Here is a 20,273-nt window from a genome sequence, read left to right on the forward strand (position 1 = left end):
GCTGAGTTTCGTGGCTCTCTACACTCCAGCTCCAGCTCTGCAGAGGTCCCGTGGTGCAGGTTCTCCTGGGTGCACTGACAGTCACTTTAGGACATGTAATCACTTGCAGCTCCTGCCTATCCTTTGCTAACAGAATCCTGATTTTGTACAAGTATTAGAGCAGCAAAATGGTTAAGGAAGATGGCCCCAACCCCACAGGATTGAGTCTAATCGGTCCAAACCAAACATGGTAATTCCATCCTCCTTTTCCCATCTTAGAGATGGGTATGTGATTCAGTTCTGACTGATGACATGGGAGGAGATGGAAAGGGGGAAGCTGGAAAACCCCCTCAACCTATCTGCATTTGCAAATTATGCTGCAGATGTGATACTTGAAGCTTCAGGAGCCATCTTGTGACTATGAGGGAAAAACCAAGAGAACTGCAGAGAAGCTGACCAGATCCCTGGTAGGATTATTGCTGAATTAACCAACCCAGGAATCACCTACCTCCAAATTTTTTATTGCTTACTATGTGCTTACCATGAGCCAGGTGCTGTTCTAAGCACTCTTCCTGTATCAATTAATGGAATCCTTAACCAGCCTGGGTGTGCGAATGATACATGCCATCTCTCTGCACCTGTACCCCAGCCCCTCCACACCCAAGGCATCAGAACTGGCTCTGTTTCCTGCAGGAGCAGCCTTCCCATACTCTACTCAATGCAATCTAAGCGTGTCTCTCTGTGAGACAAAGGGCATGATGTGTACACTGTTGAGGGAAAGAATAGCCAAAAGATAGCAAAAGGCCTCAGAACTAATGGGCTGTCTGTAGGCCACAGGCCGTGCTGGCACTGGCTGTGTAGTATATGTCCACACGGTGCCACGTGTTCAGGACGTTTTCAGGGGATGCCTTTCTTGGCACTCAGTAAAGCTGCTGCCTGGCTCCCCCACCCTTTCCTTTCGCCCCCTCACTGGCTGCTCTACTCTCACTCCATTGCTTCCCTCTCCCTCTCCTCTCTAAGTCTCCAACAATGGGATATGAGAGAAAGAGAAACACAACACCCCTCCCCGACCCAAAAAAACAATTCTGGAGTGACCGCAGAGCTTTAAAATCTGGATTTCTAGGCAGCAGAGTCCCTAAACATTAACAAGTTCTCTCATCAGCCTCGTTGTATCTTCGGAATAAGCTTTCTTTCCAGGCTGTCCTATTCCCCCAACACAAGCTTAGCCATCCCAAGAGAGAGGCCCTGACAGCCTCCTCATGCTCTGCAGCAGGGAGAGGAACACAGCCCTTCTAGGGCACTCTCAGCAGCCACCACGCTTTTCCTCCCCCATCTTCACACTGTCATTCACAAGCTCTGAAATTGGTCAGCATTAGCTCAGCCCCTTCATTTGGACTCAAAGAACACCACAGGTGCAAACAGTTTATACAGACTTTATTTTTCATCTGTTGAGATGAGCACACAAAAATCTGGGCAGGCAGAAGTCTGTGAGATGCAGTGTCACGGTTACCTGCCCTGGGTTACAGACACAGACCATGAGACTCGGTGGTGAGGGAAAAGGGTCTTGTTCCTACCACAAATTGCTATGGGATTATCACAATGACACATTTATTCCTGGTTCTATTTACATCATGGAGTGTGGAGAGGGTACATTTCTTACACTAAAAATATATACTTTGGAATCTCTAAAACAAAAATATCTCTATCTCTACATGAGACCCACTAGAAAGAAGAACATAGAAAACAAGGGAAATGTACCAGCACCTCGAGTTGTCCCCTTCTGAGGAAGGTTGCTCTGCTCTCCACCTGACACCATTAGCTTGGAAGAGCAGCCAAATCTAACCAATCAGACAGACAGACACAGATAAACAAGAGGGAGGCTTTATGATCCTGGAGGAGTGAATATAGGAGAAATGAAGGAGGAGGAGGATTTTGGCCTCTTCTACAAAAGGAGTAATTGCACAATCAGTTTGGTGCTTCTGTTTCCAACATTATTGCACATATGAAAAGCCTGCAAGTCGAAGTCAATTGTAAACCTGCTAAGAGAAGCCCAAGCTCTGCTGATTTCTGCTGGGCTCAGAAAAGTACCATGGGTAGGTTATCTCTCTCAAGAAATATGAATGCCATCAGCTAGAGAAAAGGTTCTGTATTCTCCAATGCTGAAACTGGGTTAGGTTTAAGAAAAATGCTATTCCTTTTCTCTTTGGAAGGATCAGAAACTATTCCCTTCCCTTTGAGCACAGAATCTCCTAAAAGAATTATGCCTATGGATGAATCATTCCACTTTCTGAATTTCCCTATTGAAAAGGTTCACATAACACCCCTTTCCTCTTTTCACACTTCAGGCAGTAATATAGTTCCTTTACATCTCTTTTGGTTATGAAAATTACCCTCCTTTCTGATGAAAAGACGTTAATTAACTCAACTGCTCATTCTCTACAATTAATATTAAGAGACCAAGGGAGTCAAGAATCATAAAGGATAGACTTAATAGAAAGTCACTTCTATTTGGCTTTGAAATGTGCTTTTCTGCTTACACTGAAATATGGATGAAACTGAAGCCTTGAGAATTCTTAGTCCCTCATCCTAAATAAGGGAAATAACCATAAAGTCCCCTTTCAAAAAAGCCCCAGGACTGTCCAACCTCCTCATCATTCTCACCACCCCCAGCTGGTGGTGGTTTTAGGACCTCTGACCAAGAACTTCTTTCCTCCAAAGAGAACTAGACAGACTGAGGAAAAGGCAGAAAAGACAGGAGAAAGGAGTTCTTGAAAAAGCTGAGACAGTAAAGGAGGGAGGAACTTGGATGATGTCATATTTGGCCATTTTGATTCTGCTCAAAGGACTTCTACCTAATGGGAGGTCCAACACCTATGACCAGGAGAAAGCCAAAAGGACTGAGAGGGTCAATGCAAGGTTCTCAGATGCCCTGCTAGGATGTGGCTTGGGAACCTGAGAAGGTCAAGGAAAACCCAGTAACAAACTGGCAAAGACAACCATCTAGAGGTCCATGAAGGAGCTGCTGACCCCCTTACAAAATAAATTTAGAGAAGCTGATCAAGTGACAGAGAGAATATATTGATAGCATTTCTGATTCTCATCAAAAAGAAAGCCAGGAGCTCTAAGGCCAAGCCTGCTCCTATGCTTTGGGAAAACTCAAAACTCAGAACATGGACATGGAAATCAACAGAGAAGATTCAGGGAGAATCAGGAATTCCTTTACTATGAGGGAAGTCTGGAGAGTTGAGTGGATAGAAAATAAAGTAGGACTAGGAACTATCTTTTTTGGACAACCAAAAACTACAGATTCCCCAAGTCAGAGATTTCTTGAAGGTCACAGCTATCATAGCCTGAGAGATCAACCAACCCTGAGACTTAGCATATACCAGATTTTTATCAAACATTTAGGACTAATTTAAAAGTCAATCACTTCCCAGACAAAGAGAAACAGCGACTTTTCACGTCATCTTTTGGAAATATATGGTTTACTACTCACTACCCCAAATGCGAGTCTCTACACATAAAGAGATAGGGACAGGAGCTGTATGTGGTAAAGACCACATCTCTTGGCAATCCTGTCTTCAGAAGTTGGAAGTCACATCTAGACAATAATAGCCAGGCTGTGTTTTCTGCAATCAAACATATTTGACAATTTCACAGTATATTTCTGCTGGTCTTCACCTTCTCTCCAGACTTCCCCTTCCCTAAAAGTTATGGCTAGCAAGTAATCCACCGATTTAGTAAGTCCAGTTCTTTTCATTTAGAGCTAAGATCCTAATCATCACTTTCTCTAATCTCTGGCCTCCCTCCCTTCCTCCCTCTCTACACCAGCCTATCAGGACATTGGCCTGCCAAAACTCAAACTGTTTCTGAAATCTCCCACTGTCAGGAAAGAGGTGGACCACTTCCCTGGCCCAAGCAAATGTAGGCATGGAAATCACATAACTGCTTGTCTTGCTTTCCACTCCAAAATTTGTTTCTCCTTCATGCTGAGTTTAAACATCTTTTTCCATAGACTAATCTGTATTTGTCCTCAAACTACTCTTATCAGAGAAGTCTGAGATGGGCACCACCTAGATGGGAGAATGGCCATATTTTTTTAATGTTCCTCCAGCTAGGTGTACAAAGACTAGAAGTAACAATGAAATCTTACGGCTATTCTCTCATTTGTCAACAAATACACATGCAAATGCGCGTGCGCATACACACACACACACATACACACACACACACACTGCTGCTGCTTCACCTCTACTCATTTCCTACCCCAAACACTGCCCACCTTGACTCTGGTGCCACTATCACCAGCCACAGACCTAAGCAAGAAAGCAGCTAGGACTCGGGTTGGGTGGTTGTGGGGAGTTGGCAAAGAGGAGGGAGTAAGATAAGAATACAGAATGGTTCCTACCACAGAGATGAAGCAGAAATGAGGCTGGCTATTATTTGAGAAAAATTTAATGGCCTAAAAAGGTTGGTATGGCCTTCAGAAGTAGCTGATAGACCCTACCAAAGGAAACCAAGACAGGCCCCCTCAAGATATGGAGCACGCATCAGTCTCCATATCCATTGAGGAAAGCCTCCTACTCATTCCAGCATGAGTCGCATGTGCCATGCCCCCTATAGCAGAGGGCCATATTCCAGCCTTGCTAATTCTGTACAGTGATCGTGTGCAGCACTGCCATACCATACTAACCATGTGCGCAACGACTGTGTGCAGCCTCATACCATCATTATGGCAACATTTTCCTGTTGATGAACATCTAAGCCAACCTGATGGAAAGTCTGTAAGCTGGTTACTAGCAGGATATGGAACAGACATAAAATTCTGACAATCCCTGATGATGCAACTCACAGGCTTGGATTGTGTCATACAACACTACACATTCTTATTGCTCTTTAAAGAGATTTTGAGAGATAACTCCTGTGAAAGGTCTGCTAAAAGCGATTTAATGCATTCAAAGCTGCTCCAGGAATCAGTGACACACAAATCAATTACCTGCAGCTTGGTGTTTCTGCCTATGTTGGTGTCATAAAACCCTGATTAGAATACTGTCTCAAAAAGTTGGAGGATCTGGACAGCCACTAATGGTTCAGGTTCATCTAGTGGCTCATAAGTCACAGATGACAACACTTGTGGCAATAAGTAACTTTCTTAAAGATTTCGGGCTGGGTGTGGTGGCTCATACCTGTAATCCCAGCACTTTGGGAGGCTGAGGCAGGTGGATCACAAGGTTAGGAGTTCGTGACCAGCCTGGCCAATACAGTGAAATCCCATCTCTACTAAAAACACAAAAATTAGCTGGGCATGGTGGTGGGCACCTGTAGAACCAGCTACTTGGGAGGCTGAGGCAGGAGAATCACTTGAACCCAGAGGCAGATGTTGCAGTTAACCGATATTGCACCACTACACTCCTGCCTGGGTGATAGAGCAAGACTCTGTCTCAAAAAATAAAAAATAAAAAAGATTTTGACTCTGCACTCATTTTAATTCCAGGGGTAACTGATGAAATCCCCAAATTCAGAGATGCCATCAATCCCGTGTGGTTTCCCCATGCAAAGGCAGTTTGTCATCTGGATATATGAAAATCACTACAACAGCCTTGCTTTGCCTCCACAGCACTGTACCATGCCTCTGAAACAAGCTCCACCATGAGAAATTACTACCAAGGAAAACCAGAGGAATTCCTGAAACTAAGCTCAAGGATGCCTCTGCCAAAAGCTCAGACAGGTTAGCCAATCAACATTTACAGACGAGCAATGGGAAATTCTGCAATCATGTGGAGTGACCCATGAAATCGTCCAGGCAACTCTTAAAGACAAAGAAAAAGAAGAAGAGAATCACTATCATTTGCAACACGCAACGGTCCATAGGGACTCATGGATTAAAAAAAAAAAAATCAAACCTCACAAAGAGATCCAACAATCAGCTAATGAATTGAAGGCTACAACCAGTTTCCAGTGAAAAGCAATGTCAGACCATGAGGATGACAGGAAATCACCACGATCAAAAGGACCGGACTACACAAAACCACCCACATCCCTTGAGCACTTGCCATGAAAGATCCTGGTGCCGTCTCTTTCGTTAGCCACACAGGAGGAGGCCTGCACTTCCAAGACAGTTTCAACTGAAGAGTTTACCCTTAAAGTCTCTTGAATGAAAAGAAAGAGAAGGGACAAAGCCAAGTCTGATGTCAGTAGCGACCTGACTGAAACACTGGATTGATCAAAGGACTTTAGCATCTTACAGACAGCAAGTTTGATGCAGTGCACTTGGCCTTCGACACATTAACAAGCACAACTGAGAAAAAAATCAAAATCCTTGATGGACAGGTCAAGAAACTTCAAACTGATATGTCACCCGTGCATTCGAGAGCCATGCAAGGGACACCTCCTGTTGGGAAGTTTTGTCCTGCATCACTTGCAGGGATATGAGACCCTCCTCCAGCTGTCCTCGTACCAGCTGTGCAGGCTGCTGAAACACTGTTGGGACCTACAATCCCTAGAGTGACTGGTAACCACCATGCACAAAGGTGACCTGCAACTATACCAAGGCTACTGAGCACCACACCCACAGAGCCAGGATCATGCAAACCATTAGCGCCAACCCCAGCCATCACCTCATGGCAAAACCACCCAGTCCTTTCCCATCTTCACTCACAGTCCCCCAACAAGTTTACCTCAACAACACACCAAACCACATTTTTTAAAAAGTAGCTCACATTCTTAAGGTGCAGTGATCTGGGAGGGTCTGGCTTGAGAAGTACCCAAAAGTGCACACATGGTCCTGTACCTACACTACACAGAGTTAATGAAGGCTCCTCCTCTCGAGCAGTCAGGCAGCACAAGACATGAGTGTATTAGGAGAGGCATTCTTCTGAGTGATACTGTCACCCAGTTTTGATACACTCCTTACTGTGCTGAGGCTAGGGGAAGAGGTGAAATGGTCATCAACTTCCCCACACACAGGTGGCAGGAAAAGATAGGAGGGGCAAGATAGAGCAAGAAAGCGGGGATATTCTCAGGGAACAATGAAGATGAAGAAGAGGCAAGTTCAAGGAAGCAGTCAGAAAGGGACAAGGGAAAAGTCTGCAAGAAAGCTTACCCTACTGACAGGCTGCCTTTTAATTTTTCCCAATTAGGTAGGCAAATGAGTACAATTATTACAGTTACCCTAAAGTGATAAAATGTGAAGCTTTGGCTCATGGAGATTTTAATGCCCATATAGTTCAAATAATCATGTCCTATCCTGTCTGCACTACACACACACACACACACACACACACACACACACACACACACACATATATGTATATATATATATATGTGAAAGCAAGCTAAGGCTGTCCCCAAAACATCCTTGTGATAGAAATGAGACAAAACAGGAAGAATCCCCACGATTGAAAGGGACATCATTTTAATATCTGAAAGTAGCATAACGTTCAGCCAATAGGCATTGGTACAACCATACATACTGCTTGTTTACAGCAGGCATCCCTTATGAGTGGTTGGCATCTGTCCTATACCAGTTGTTAAATATTTTGAAAATCATCTCTGTATTAAAATAATTGTGGCCCTATGAGATAGGGAATATGAAAGAAATGCAGAATTCCCTTAATATCAACGGTATTTAGAGTAAGACTAGAATACATTAGTATATTTTAAGAGTTTAAGAAATGCAAAATTCAATAAACTGATATAACCAATCCTTCACCTAAGAAAGAAAAACACATCAGGGAACTTCCCACTCTACAAAGATTTTCCAGGATGGGAAACTAACATGATAGGATTCTCTGGGCGCTAATGGGCTTGCTAGTTACATTCTGTGCACAAAGGAGGGAAAGGTTTCTAAGCACTGGATCTCAAATACTTCACATTCATTGTAACATAGAAGAGAAGAGAAAACCATAAATGTAGTTTAAATTAAATACCAAAACTAATTTCACCACTTACAGTTCATTTCCTAGTGTGACTTTTTGCATCTCAGAACCAGAATGTTTGCCAACCAAAAGAAATCCATGATGATGAAGAAACCACATGGCTGAAAGTGATTTTGGTCCATTGAACTGATGATCGTTCACTACTAAGGCAGCTAAGGAGACAGTACATAAGCACTTGGATCTCGCCAGGATGGAATTGGAATATATCCTCAAGAGACAGCAGCAAGAAGTCAAACGGTCCCGCAAAATGGGCAATAAAAACATCACATCCTCCTTTCTATTCACAAACACTATTACCAAATCTTTCCCAGATATCTAGAAAGCAGACACTATGACAAATCTTCAGGCTGGTATCTAAACTAATTCCTTCTGTTGCAATCTAAGCTCAATCTCTCACTCTATCCTCACTGAAAACCAAGAGTAGCTGCTCATCCTCACTTACTATTGATTTTCCCCAGATTCTTTTCCTATCTAAGCCAAACAACTCAAATGTCCCTTCTTGGCCCTTGTATCATCCAAGGTTCTTGCCAGTTAATGCAGGCTGCTGCTAGGGAATGATGGAGATGCACCCAGGTCAGAGGCATCTTCCTGGCTGTGGTAGCAGGCACTGCCAATGCCCAGATCATGGATCTTCCTGGTAGACGACCTCCTGACAACCTCTGGGTCTGACCAGCATCCCCCAGGGGAGGTAATCAAATCAAGGCCCAGGGCTGCCTAGAAGCCTGCAGACACTAAGAACACTGGAGAGCCAGAGAGAGTTTCTTCTCTGTTCCCCTCCTACTACCCACTCCATCCTTTAGGAAAAGGGACCTCACTGAAGGACTCCTCAGTGGCAGAATGAATCCATATGGCTTGGCAGGCCAGCAGAAAATTTCAGAGAAAATGTCTGGAAAATGGGAAGCTACGTCTTCAATGGTGGCCATTCTAAAGAGAAAAAGAAGGAAGAAGAGGAGAAGAACCAACAGGAAGTGGTCTTCTGCTTCCACATTCACATCTGGCGACTGGCTGCTGGTATGGGGATAGCTGGATGCCCTCCAGTGCACACGAAGAATAACTGAATGCTTCGGCATGGCTTTGAGATGACCAAGGACAGGGCCAGATTTGGTCTTGCTTCTTCTCTGAGACACTCACCATTTTCTCTGTAACCAGAACTTCTCTGAGGCACCACATGGCCCAAATCTTCCATCCCAGCAAAGACTCTTAGTTGAAGAGACTGAATAAAAGTGTTACAATTAGACGAAAAGGGAACATATGATTCATTCCTCCTTTTAACACAATACTTTGAAGATGTCACCACAATTTGGATCTGGCTATATTTTAAGTTCATTTACAAGTAGACTAGTTCTCAACTAAAAATAACCATGTGCGTTATACATTTCGACAGCTGCCTGGATTTTCCTCTGAAGGAAACAAGATTCTATATTTCACTCACATTCAGCAGAGATTTATTTTAACCCATTCGATGAAGACATAAATCACCACTACCACCCACTGGTGGCTGTGACTTCTCAGTGCACTTCAGTCTCTCCTCGGAGCAGCCTCAGGAGTGAGACAGTTAGTTATTATTATCTCCATTTTCCTGCTGAGTAAACGGAATGCCAGAAACAGTGGTCTGCCAAGTTATACATGGAATTAAGAGAAGGACTAGGTCTCCTCACTGCTAGCTTTTTGTTTTTTTAACTAGAAAAGTTGACTTTAAGAAGGCTTCAGATTTTGTGTTCAGTTATTTACATATACTTGAATGGTATTTGGACTAAATTATTCAAGAAATTTGGGCATATAGCCTACCTCAATGCAGGCAAAAATGCCTCAAGCTCTTCCACTGTCTTCATTAACCTGACTAAGGTTGATCTATGCTATTAGCAAATGATATACCGTATTTGGTTTCAAAACAGAAGAACAGTTATGGCTGGGTGTGGTGGCTCATGCCTGTAATCCCAGCACTTTGGGAAGCCAAAGAGGGAGAATCATTTTCGTCCAGGAGTTCCAGACAAGCCTGGGCAACACAGTAAATCCTCGTCTCTTAAAAAATACAAAAATTAGCCAGTGGGGGTGACATGCACCTGTACTCCCAGCTACTTGGGAGGCTGAGGCAGAAGAATTGCTTGAGGCCGCATGGCAGAGGTTACAGTGAGCTGAAATTATGCCATTGCACTCCAGCTTGGGAGACAGAGAGTGATTGTCTCAAACAAACAAAAAAAGAAAGATAAAAGTTACAATTTAATATTTCAAATATATTTCTCATATATAACAAGTTAAATAGGTTAAAGAATGTCTCAGTACTATCAACACTATCGGAATATTTTAGCCATTTTCTTGTTTGTGTGGTTGGTTGCAGTAACCAGAGACATGCCCTTTAGATTCTGAAATGAGACTAGAAAGAAGATTAAAGGAAATCAACAGGCAAAGCAAATTTATATGCCAAAATAATCCTATCCTGATTTTGGACTTGCATAAACAGGCTGCTTAAAAAAACACCGTGACCAAATATTTAGAAAACATTTTTACTTTTTTAAGGCTTGTAGCTGTTTTTGTTGTTGTTTGTTTGTTTGTTTGTTTTGAGATGGAATCTCACTCTTTGCCAGGCTGAAGTGCAGTGGTGCGATGTCAGCTCACTACATCCTCCACCTCCCAGGTTCAAGCGATTCTCCTGCCTCAGCCTCCCAAGTAGCTGGAACTACAGATGCCTGCCACCGTGCCCAGCTAATTTTTGTATTTTTAGTACAGACAGGGTTTCACCATGTTGGCCAGGATGGTCTCGATCTCTTGATCTCATGATCCGCCCGTCTTGGCCTCCCAAAGTGCTGGGATTACAGGTGTGAGCCACCATGCCCAACTGGCTTATAGGTATTCTTATGGGATTAGTGGCAATTCCTGGAAGTGCTATTTATGAGACAAATTCCATTTTACAACTAAAACACATTTTATCTTCAATATTGCCATTGTCAAAAGCCAGAAATAAATAAAAATCAGATGTTACAGTTGTCTTTACCTCTTTTCCTTTGCATTTCCAGAATTCATACTGAGAGCTTTCCAGACTGTGGTTTTAGGCATTTCATCAGATATATTAATCTCAGACGGGTCACATCTGAAATCAATGATTAGGACAGTGAATGTCAGACATACAAGTAAAATACATAGCACAGTCTATAATGATCACTGTCCCACCAGAAGGGAAAAGATGGGGTTTGAGACCATCCAGCTAACAGCTCTCAGGAACTCTGGGAACAAGATGGAGTCTGATCTTTCTTCTGCAGCCACTGAGGTCGGAATGGGAAGAGGCAAGGTGGCCCATGAGGTGGTGCTGAAGGCTGGGCTGGTGTGCCAGGTGGCAGCCAATCCTATCCCCAGTTGTGCACTCCTTCGAAAGGCCTCATTGGAGATGCTGATGACAATGCTACGTTATCAATAGTGAAGCATCAGGAACTACCACTTACTGAGCACTTGCTGTGTGCCAGGCACTTTTCATTCATTTTCCCATATACACAGCCAAATCTCTTCTATTCGTAGTTCACAAAGGACTTTCCTAATATCTTAACTATCACAGCAACAGAGTTTATTAACATCCTCATTTTGAAGGTGCAGAAACGAAAGCTCTTGGAGCTAAGTGACTATCCAAGGTCAAACAACAGCGTCAAACAACAGCAAGTAGAGAATCAAGACCTTGAACCCAGCTCTTGGTTTCCTAGAGACAGAGTAGTTTGACGTTTTCTGCAAGCCAGATTATCTCCTTCTAAAATGACAAAAGAAGAGGCAGCATCCTGTTAAAAAGGAAACATTGTTCCTACTTTGCCACCAGATAATTCAAATCTCATGGCTCCTTTCAAAACAAACTGTAGAAAGTTTATTAAGAACCAAGACTATTATTAAGAAAAAGGCTGTCCTAATTTCCCCCACAGTATAAGCCACAACCAACTCAATGATTCAGCAGTAAATTTTTCAGGATCTGAATGACCCAGATATCCTGCTCTCTTCCTTCTCTGCCCCTTCTTGACCGCTAGACTTTTCAGCCTTTGTATACTTCTTCCAACTCAGAAACAAGACGCCAGGAATAAAACTACAAATGCACCAATTAAGCTTCCTGTCATTTGTGATGATGAATAGGTTTGATAGAGGAAGTGGCTAAAATCATTGGCAGAAGTAAGGAATTTTCATGATCCCAGTTCAATTCCTCCTTGCTCCCAGGACTATAGATGCCACAAGCCAAGCTAACATTGACTATTTCTGCCTATCCCCAAAAGCTTGCCCACACATTGGAATTTCATGCCCACTAGGCTGAGAACTCTCTGGAAATAAAGACCACATCCTTTTCATCTTTGGAAGGTGGCAAAGAAAGGCAAACGAGCACTGGTTTAAGGAATAGAAGAAGGACCATGGGGTTTGAATCCAAATCTTTCTACTCAGCATCATTATAACTTTGGATAAAATTACCTAAAACCCTCTAAGACTTAGTTTCTTCACTTGTACAAATGAGGGTAGTGATATTCATATCAGTACAATTAACTGACAAAACATAAGTAAACCTTCTAGCACAATCCCAGCACAAAGGAGGCACTCAGTACATTGGTTTCCTTACCTCTCTTCTCCTTGTGATTCCCAGAACCTGATATAGTATCTGGTATATAGCAGGTATTCAATAAACAATGAGATGGAAAAGGTATTTTCAGAGGGTGGAACTGGGAGGCTCAATGTTTAGCCCTTTATGCTAGAGCTGCATTTGTGACATCGCCACTACCACAAAGCCAGTGTTCTGTAAGAACACTTATAGAATAACCAAAAAAGTAAACTCCTTGGTGTTTGAAAGTTTTACCTGCAACTGTTGTTCTTTCCAGGACTACTTAATAACTTCCTGCTCTCTAAGGGGAACTTGTCTCCCCCAATTTCTAACATTTTCTCAGCCTCCTGGAAGAAAAAGAAATATCATTATATCTTGGACCAAGTAAGACCGTAAGTTCACCAGCCCATTCTTCTACCACCACAGTTTCTACCTAATTTCATTTCACATTTATTATGAAGAATATAATTAGTTTCTTTCATAGATTTGAGTTATCACAAAATGAGAGACAACCAGATATTTATACATGTGGAATAGTATTTTTAAAAAAAGTCAATCTGATAAACCTCTCGATCTAATGACCAATTTACTACAAATATAGAGGACAGAAGAACATTTTGAATGACACCAAGGGAAGGAACATATTTAGCAAAATCTAAATGGTGAGAAGTCCTAGAGGTTTCTTCAATTAAAAAAAAAATGGAAAGGGAACACCTAAAAAGATTTAAGAAAGATATCAACCAATTGCAATATATGGCTCTTCTTTGGATGCTAACCCAAATAACCAAATTATTAACAATAAGTCTTTTCTTTCTACTTCTGTAGGTTTAAAATAATCCATAAGGTAAAAGATCTCTACAAAGAGAACTACAAAACACTGCTGAAAGAGGTCAGGCTGGCCGGGTGCGGTGGCCCAAACCTGTAATCCCAGCACTTTGGGAAGCTGAGGCAGGCAGATCACGAGGTCAGGAGTTCGAGACCAGCCTGGCCAATATGGTGAAACCCCATCTCTACTAAGAATACATAAATTATCCTGGCATGGTGGTACACATCTGTAGTCCCGGCTACTCAGGAGGCTGAAGCAGGAGAATCATCTGAACCCAGGAGGCGGAGGCTGCAGTGAACTAAGAGCATGCTACTATACTCCAGCCTCTGGGTGACACAGCGAGACAGTGTCTCAAAAAAAAAAGGTCTGGCACAGTGGCTCATGCCTTAACCCCAGCACTTTCGGAGGCCAAGGCAGGCAGATCAATTACTTCAGGTCAGGAGTTCGAGACCAGCCTAGTCAACATGGCAAAATCTCGTCTCTACTAAAAATACAAAAATTACCCAGGCATGATGGAAAGCACTGTAATCCCAGCTACTCAGGAGACTGAGGCAGGAAGATCGCTCAAACCCAGAAGCAGGAGGTTGCAGTGAACTGAGATCACACCACTGCGCTCCAGCCTGGGCAACAGAGCAAGACTCCATCTCAAAACAAATGAACAAACAACACACTGCTGAGAGAAATCAGAGATGATTTCTTTTTCAGAGAATTATCTCTGATTTCTTTCAGCAATGTTTTATAGTTATCCTTGTAGAGATCGTTCACATTCTTGATTAGGTGTATTCCTAGGTATTTCATTTTCTTTGTGGCTATTGTAGTTGGGATTGCGTTCTTTGTTGGACTCAGCCTGGGTGTTATTAAAACATAGAAGTGAAAGGGCAAAGGATATGAATAGACACTTCTTAAAAGAAGACATACACGTGGCCCATACGAAAAAATGCTCAACATCATTCATCATCAGAGATGCAAATCAAAACCACAGAGACTCCATCTCACATCAGTCAGAATGACTATTATTAAAAAGTCAAAAAATAACAGACATTGGCATGGTCATAGAGAAAAAGGAGCACTTCTACACTGTTGGTGGGAATGCAAATTAGTTCAGCCCTGTGGAAAGCAGTTTGGAGATTTCTCAAAGAACTAAAAATAGAACTAGTGTTAGACACAGCAATCCCAGTACTTGGTATATGCCCAAAAGAAAATAAATTGTTCTATCAGAAAGACATCTGCACTCATGTATTTATTACAGCACTATTAACAACAGCAAATAAATAGAATCAACCCAGGTACCCATCAATGGTGGACTGAATAAAGAAACTGCAGTACATATACACCATGGAATACTACACAGCCATAAAGAGAACAAAATCATGTCCTTTGCAGCAACGTGGATGCAGCTGGAGGCCATTACCCCAAGTGAACTGATGTGGGAACAGAAAACCAAATAATGCATGTTCTCATTTGTAAGGGGGAGCTAAACATTGGGTACACATGGACACAAAGATGAGAGCAAAAAGCAATGGGGATTTCCAAACGGGGAAGACAGGGGAAGGGTTTTCAGGTACGATGTTCACTACTTGGGTGACAGGATCATCAGAAGCCCAAAGCTCAGCATAACTCAATATACCCATGTAACAAACCTGCACAGGCCCTGAATCTAAAATAACTTTTTTTAGAAATCCGTAATAAAATGTTTGCTTAGAAAATAATCCAACTAATTTGAAGAAAATAATTACAGAGAAAAAGCTATCTGTACAAAGATGTTTAAAGTAATATAATTAATAATAAAACCTAAAACAGTTAAAAATTTTAACAAAAATATTGAAATTAAATATGAGATAATACTATAGGACATTTATACATCCATCTAAAAAACATGATCATGATATAGACAAATAGAAACATGAAAGTGTCTTATGAAATCAGGTTGAGGGGGAAAATCAGAATATATATGTGCCATATATATAGATATAAACTCACAATTATATAATTATCATAGTTATATGAAAACTATGTCAAAAAAATGAAAATAACAAAGAAATGAACATAGATGTTGGATATGAGGTGGATAAATTCTGGGGGACAAGTCTTCATCTTTTTCTTTTCTTTTAGCTTTTAAAATAATTTTATAAAGTAACACAGGTGTTAACAAATACGTGCTTACTTCAAGAATTTTGGAAAATAAGGAATGTAATGTCTACCAGCCACCTCGAACTTAACATCCAAAGGAGATCTCTTGATTTTCCTCCTAAACCTGCTGTTCTCCTTGGTCTTCCTCATCTTAATAAATAGCACAATTATTCATTCAATTGTCCAGCCCAAAAATCTAAGAGTCATACTTGATTCCTCTTTCACTCATGCCCACCATCATTAGCAAAATCGTCAGCTCTATCTTCAAACAAGTACCCAATTCAGCCACTTTCAGCACCTCTCCTTAGCCTAAGCCACCCTCCCCTTTTGCTTGAGCTGCTGCCAGCCTCCTAGCTGGTCTCCCTGCTACCACTCTGTCCATTCCAGTGTTACTAGATTTCTTGGTTTTCCTCAAACATACCAAGCTCATTCTTCCCTTCAAGACCTTTGTGTTTTCTGTACTCCTGGCCTGGAATGTTCTTACTCTCAGATAGTCTCATGATTTGCTTCTCACTTTATTCAGGTCTCTGCTCAGATGTCTCCTCAGAAGTGTCATTTCTAATCATCCTAAACAAAGTAACTCCCTCACTCCTACCTTCTTAAAACATATCACTACCTAAAATTTTACATAATATATATGTAAAAGTATAGCACTATAACCAAGAAAACAAATATATATTTCTTTCTTTGTTTATGGTGTCTCCTCCATGAGAATGTAAGCTCCATGGGGTCGGTCAGGGACTCTCGCTGTCCTGTATACTACTGTGTCTGGTACAGTGACAACAGACTAAGGATTCAATAAATATGGAAGAAAGAAGGAAATTAATCAAAAAATGCATAATCTTACTGCCTAGAAAGATATAGAGAACCACAATAAACATTTTGGTCTATTTTCTTCAAATCTTTTTTGGGTGTGCGTGGGGGGTGGGTGTGCATGCATACATGCATGTATGTGTGTGTGTGTATGATATGTTTATATGTTTTAGTGAAAGTGAGATTGACATTCTTTCTGTATTCTCCATTTTATATTCTCTATGTTTTTCACATAAAATATCAGAAACATATCCACATATCTTTTCTTTGTTTCTTTTTTCTGAGACCAAGTCTTGCTCTGTCACCCAGGCAGGAGTACAGTGGAGTGATCTTGGCTCACTACAAATACCGCCTCCCGGGTTCAAGTGATTCTCCTGTCTCCGCCTCCTGAGTAGCTGGGAGGCATGCACCAACATGCCTGGCTAATCTTTTTGTATTTTTAGTAGAGACGGGGTTTCACCATGTTGTCCAGGTCTCAAACTCCTGACCTCAGGTGATCGGCCTGCCTTGGCCTCACAAAGTGCTGGGATTACAGGTGTAACCCACCATATCCAGCCTCTTTTTTTTTGAGACAGGATCTGTCTCTGTTGCCCAGGCTGGAGTGCACTGGTGTGATCTCAGCTCACTGTAATCTCCAGCTTCCAGATTCAAGCGATCCTCCCACCTCAGCCTCCAGATTCAAGCGATCCTCCCACCTCAGCCTCCAGAGTAGCTGGGATTACAGCACATGTCATTAAGAATTTTTTTTAATTTTATTTTTAAACTGTTGTACAATATTCTATTGGAAAATATTTACTCTAATTTTTCTTTTTTCTTTATGCCACCACAATTTAAATATTGTGTCTACATTGCTAATTATATCCTCAGGATAAATTTAAATGTTAGAGTTACTGGGCCAAAGGGCATATACATTTTTAAGACTCTATGGTTAAAATGCCCTCTAAAGAGATATATGCAACTTTTATTACCATTTTTAGTGTATGAGAAGCCCATTTGAATTACAGTCTTGACAACGCTTGCTTTTATCTTTTAAAAACCTTTGTCAATTCGACAAGTTAAAAAGTGTATTCTCCGTGTTTAAATTTTCATTTTTTTTTATTTTTTACACTTGATCTTAGCTAAAAGGCCAAGAAGCAATCACTTTTTTATTTTTTAATACTGATTTTCATTTCATAAAATCCAGATGCTGCACAATCATTTCTTTGATTATTAGTAAGAATGACATTTTTGTCATAAGGCAACTGGCTATTTGTATTTCTTCTTTCGTAAATTATATATGTCCATTGCTCATTTCAAATTCATATTACTGTTATTAATTTATAAGAATTATTTGAATAGTAATGATATTAGCACGTCTCAACTTATCTGTTATTTTAAAATTTTGTGTACAGAGCTTTGGATGCCTGAAAGCATCACATTTTCCATAATGAATTCTATCAATATTCTCTTTAAAGTTTTCTTCCATTGATTTTATATTTTACAATTGTTGAAGCTTATTTAGAAATACAAGGTTTTTAAAGTTCAACATATTACGGGGAAATAAGTCTTTCTTTTTTTCTCAAGATAGGCTCTCACTCAGCCTAGGCTGAAGTGCAGTGGCATGCTCACTGCTCACTGCAGCCTCGACCTCCTGGGCTCAAGGTAACCTTCCACCTCAGCTTCCCAAGTAGCTGACTACAGGTCTATGCCGCCACATCCAACTAATTCTTTTGATTTTTTTTCTGTAGAGACAGGGTCTCATTATGTTGCCCAGGCTGGTCTCAAACTCCTGGCCTCAAGTGATCCTCCTGCCTCGACTCCCAAAGCCCTGGAATTACAGGGATAAGCCACTGTTCCTGGCCTACAAAAAGTCTTTTAAAAAGTTTTTTCAAAGGACACTATTTTAGGCACTAACTGTATTTGGAAACACTTCCCAGCTCACTCATTTCTTGGTCTGGTATTTTCATTTTGCTACATTTTCTTTCTTTGTATATATAGGCCATTTATTGAGGGTCCATTGACAAGATGCCAAGTGCTGAGGGAAATGAAAAAAGAAAGTCCTATGCAAGTTATCTTTGCATGGTGCCAACCACAGCACCATTTGCATTTAGATACATTACAAACATTCTAGGAAATAATGGGTTTTATATATTTGTCAAATTAGACCTTTTGAAAGAATGGGAGCCACTGAATCTGCTAATAAGCCATGAATCTGCATATCATATATTCACATTCTAGGTATGAACCCGATGAGTTGGTTGTAGACAAAGGAAAAAATAACTGGTTGTCAAACCCAAAAAAGGAAGTACAGACAGGAGCAAGAATCACTAATCCATTCTTAGCTGAGAACATCTTTAGAGTAATCTTCCCAGCTCCTAAATATAACCCTTGAGATTTCAGACATGCTGGCTTTTCATGTGACCCTTCCTATAGTCTGTAATTTGAGGGCCCCAGGTATACAGTTGGTGCAAGGACTCCGACCTCTTCCTCCTTGGCCTTCTTTTTAGCATCATCCAACTTCTTCTTTTTGCTTTCAGGCATGAGATCATCTAACCAGCTCAGCTCTCGCTTAGAGAAACAGAGATCCATGACTTTCCTGACAAAAACCAAGGCCAAAACCTGAAGAAAAAATCAAGAAAGAAAGTGAATGAAAGGGACTAATTTCCTTCCCAGACTTAAAAGCAAAGCCTTATTTTCATGGCAGACTAGGACAGTTCAAGCAAAATCAAACTCATAATAATCATAAGAGTCACCATTTATTGAATGCTTTCTTTGTGCCAGGTACAATACATACAGTATTTTACCTATCATCATAATAGCTCTACAACTTAGAGAGCAGCTATCTGGATTTCATGATTGAAAAGAGGAGCTCATCATCTTCAGATGGTTAGGGGTCAGCAGCAAGGCTACAGGACAGCAGGGGGGTAGAAAGCCTCTTCAGGCACTGGGCCATGGTGGGACCAGCCACAGCCAGCCCAGGCATGCCTCACAGTGGGATGATGGGTTCTTAGAGGATCATCTTTATTCCCTCTGATCCTTTGCCTATTCATTCCCCTATGCACATCCTTGCTTTGGGCCTGCATCATGTATCTCTAGGGGTTTTTGTCTCTGCTCCCTGGCCTGGCTTGACACTCACTTTATAAATGAGGAAACTGAGGCCCAGAGAGAGAAAGTGACTTGCCTAAAATCTGACAGCTGATTTCCCCAGTAAGGGCAGGTCCAGGGCATCCCAACCGCTGCTCCACTTTCTCATGAGGGCCATTTTAGCCAAAGGAAAACAAAGAATTAACCCTGTCTGGGTGGACTGGTGTTCATCAGCTATCCTTGGTGACTGGACAAGAAATGAGGCCATCCAGGCTTCTTAAACTCAAGTACATTTCTCTCTAATAATAGTGACTAGTTTCCTAACATATCTGGAATTGATAGGATCGCTTCTATGAGTTCCCAGTAATTTGCTATTTTTTAACCCATGAACATAACACACAAATGCAAAGCCTTGTATGTATTCTGACAAAATTGAGAAACCCACCAGGAGGGTGTGGATCTAGAGGATTAGAAAAAAATTAAAGATACAATTTCCATATGACCCAGCAATTCCACTCCTGGTATTTACCCCAAAGAATTGAAAACAGAGACACAAACAGATATTTGTACACCCATATTTGCAGCAGTATTACTCACACTATCCAAAAGGGAGAAGCAACTCAAGTGCACATCAACAGGTGAATGGATAAACAAAATGTGGTATCTGCATACAGTGGAATACTATTCAATCTTAAAAAGGAAGGAAATTCTGACACATGTTACAACATGGATGAAGCTCGAAGACATTAAGCTAAATGAAGTTAGCCAGTCACAAAAGGACAAATTCTGTGATTCACTTATATCATGTGCCTAGAATAATCAAATACACAGAGACAGAAAGTAGAATGGTGGTTGCCAGAGGCTGGGAACAGGGGAGAATGGGGATTTAGTGTTTAATAGGTGCAGAGTTTCAGCTTTGCAAGATGTAAAAAGGTCCGGAGCTAAAGGGTGGTAATGGCTCCATAGCAAT

The 20,273-nt window shown here is 41.4% G+C and overlaps 1 protein-coding gene across 10 annotated transcripts in view; it reads right to left on the reverse strand.

Annotated features, from left to right (window-relative positions):
- Window positions 1-1,396: 1,396 nt before the first annotated feature.
- The window catches only part of SLC4A8 (solute carrier family 4 member 8), an 89,047-nt gene continuing 70,170 nt past the window's right edge, over window positions 1,397-20,273 (reverse strand). For 7 of the 10 annotated variants that reach the window (XR_013521889.1, XM_035256736.3, XM_002752480.8 and 4 more), the window contains 4 exons: window positions 18,701-18,838; window positions 12,727-12,818; window positions 10,909-11,004; window positions 1,397-9,129 (listed from right to left, as the gene is read on the reverse strand). Coding sequence is in view for 7 of the 10 variants with exons in the window: in XM_035256736.3 (XP_035112627.1) it covers window positions 9,117-9,129; window positions 10,909-11,004; window positions 12,727-12,818; window positions 18,701-18,838 (339 nt within the window). In the remaining 3 variants the exon portion in view is untranslated. Of the gene's footprint in view, window positions 9,130-10,908; window positions 11,005-11,353; window positions 11,650-12,726; window positions 12,819-18,700; window positions 18,839-20,273 lie in introns of those variants that run through there. The other 3 variants (XR_013521890.1, XM_078336617.1, XR_013521888.1) reach the window with 2 other exon arrangements.

This window comes from Callithrix jacchus, chromosome 9, assembly GCF_049354715.1.
Source record: "Callithrix jacchus isolate 240 chromosome 9, calJac240_pri, whole genome shotgun sequence".
In the NCBI taxonomy this organism is placed as follows: Eukaryota; Metazoa; Chordata; class Mammalia; order Primates; family Cebidae; genus Callithrix; species Callithrix jacchus.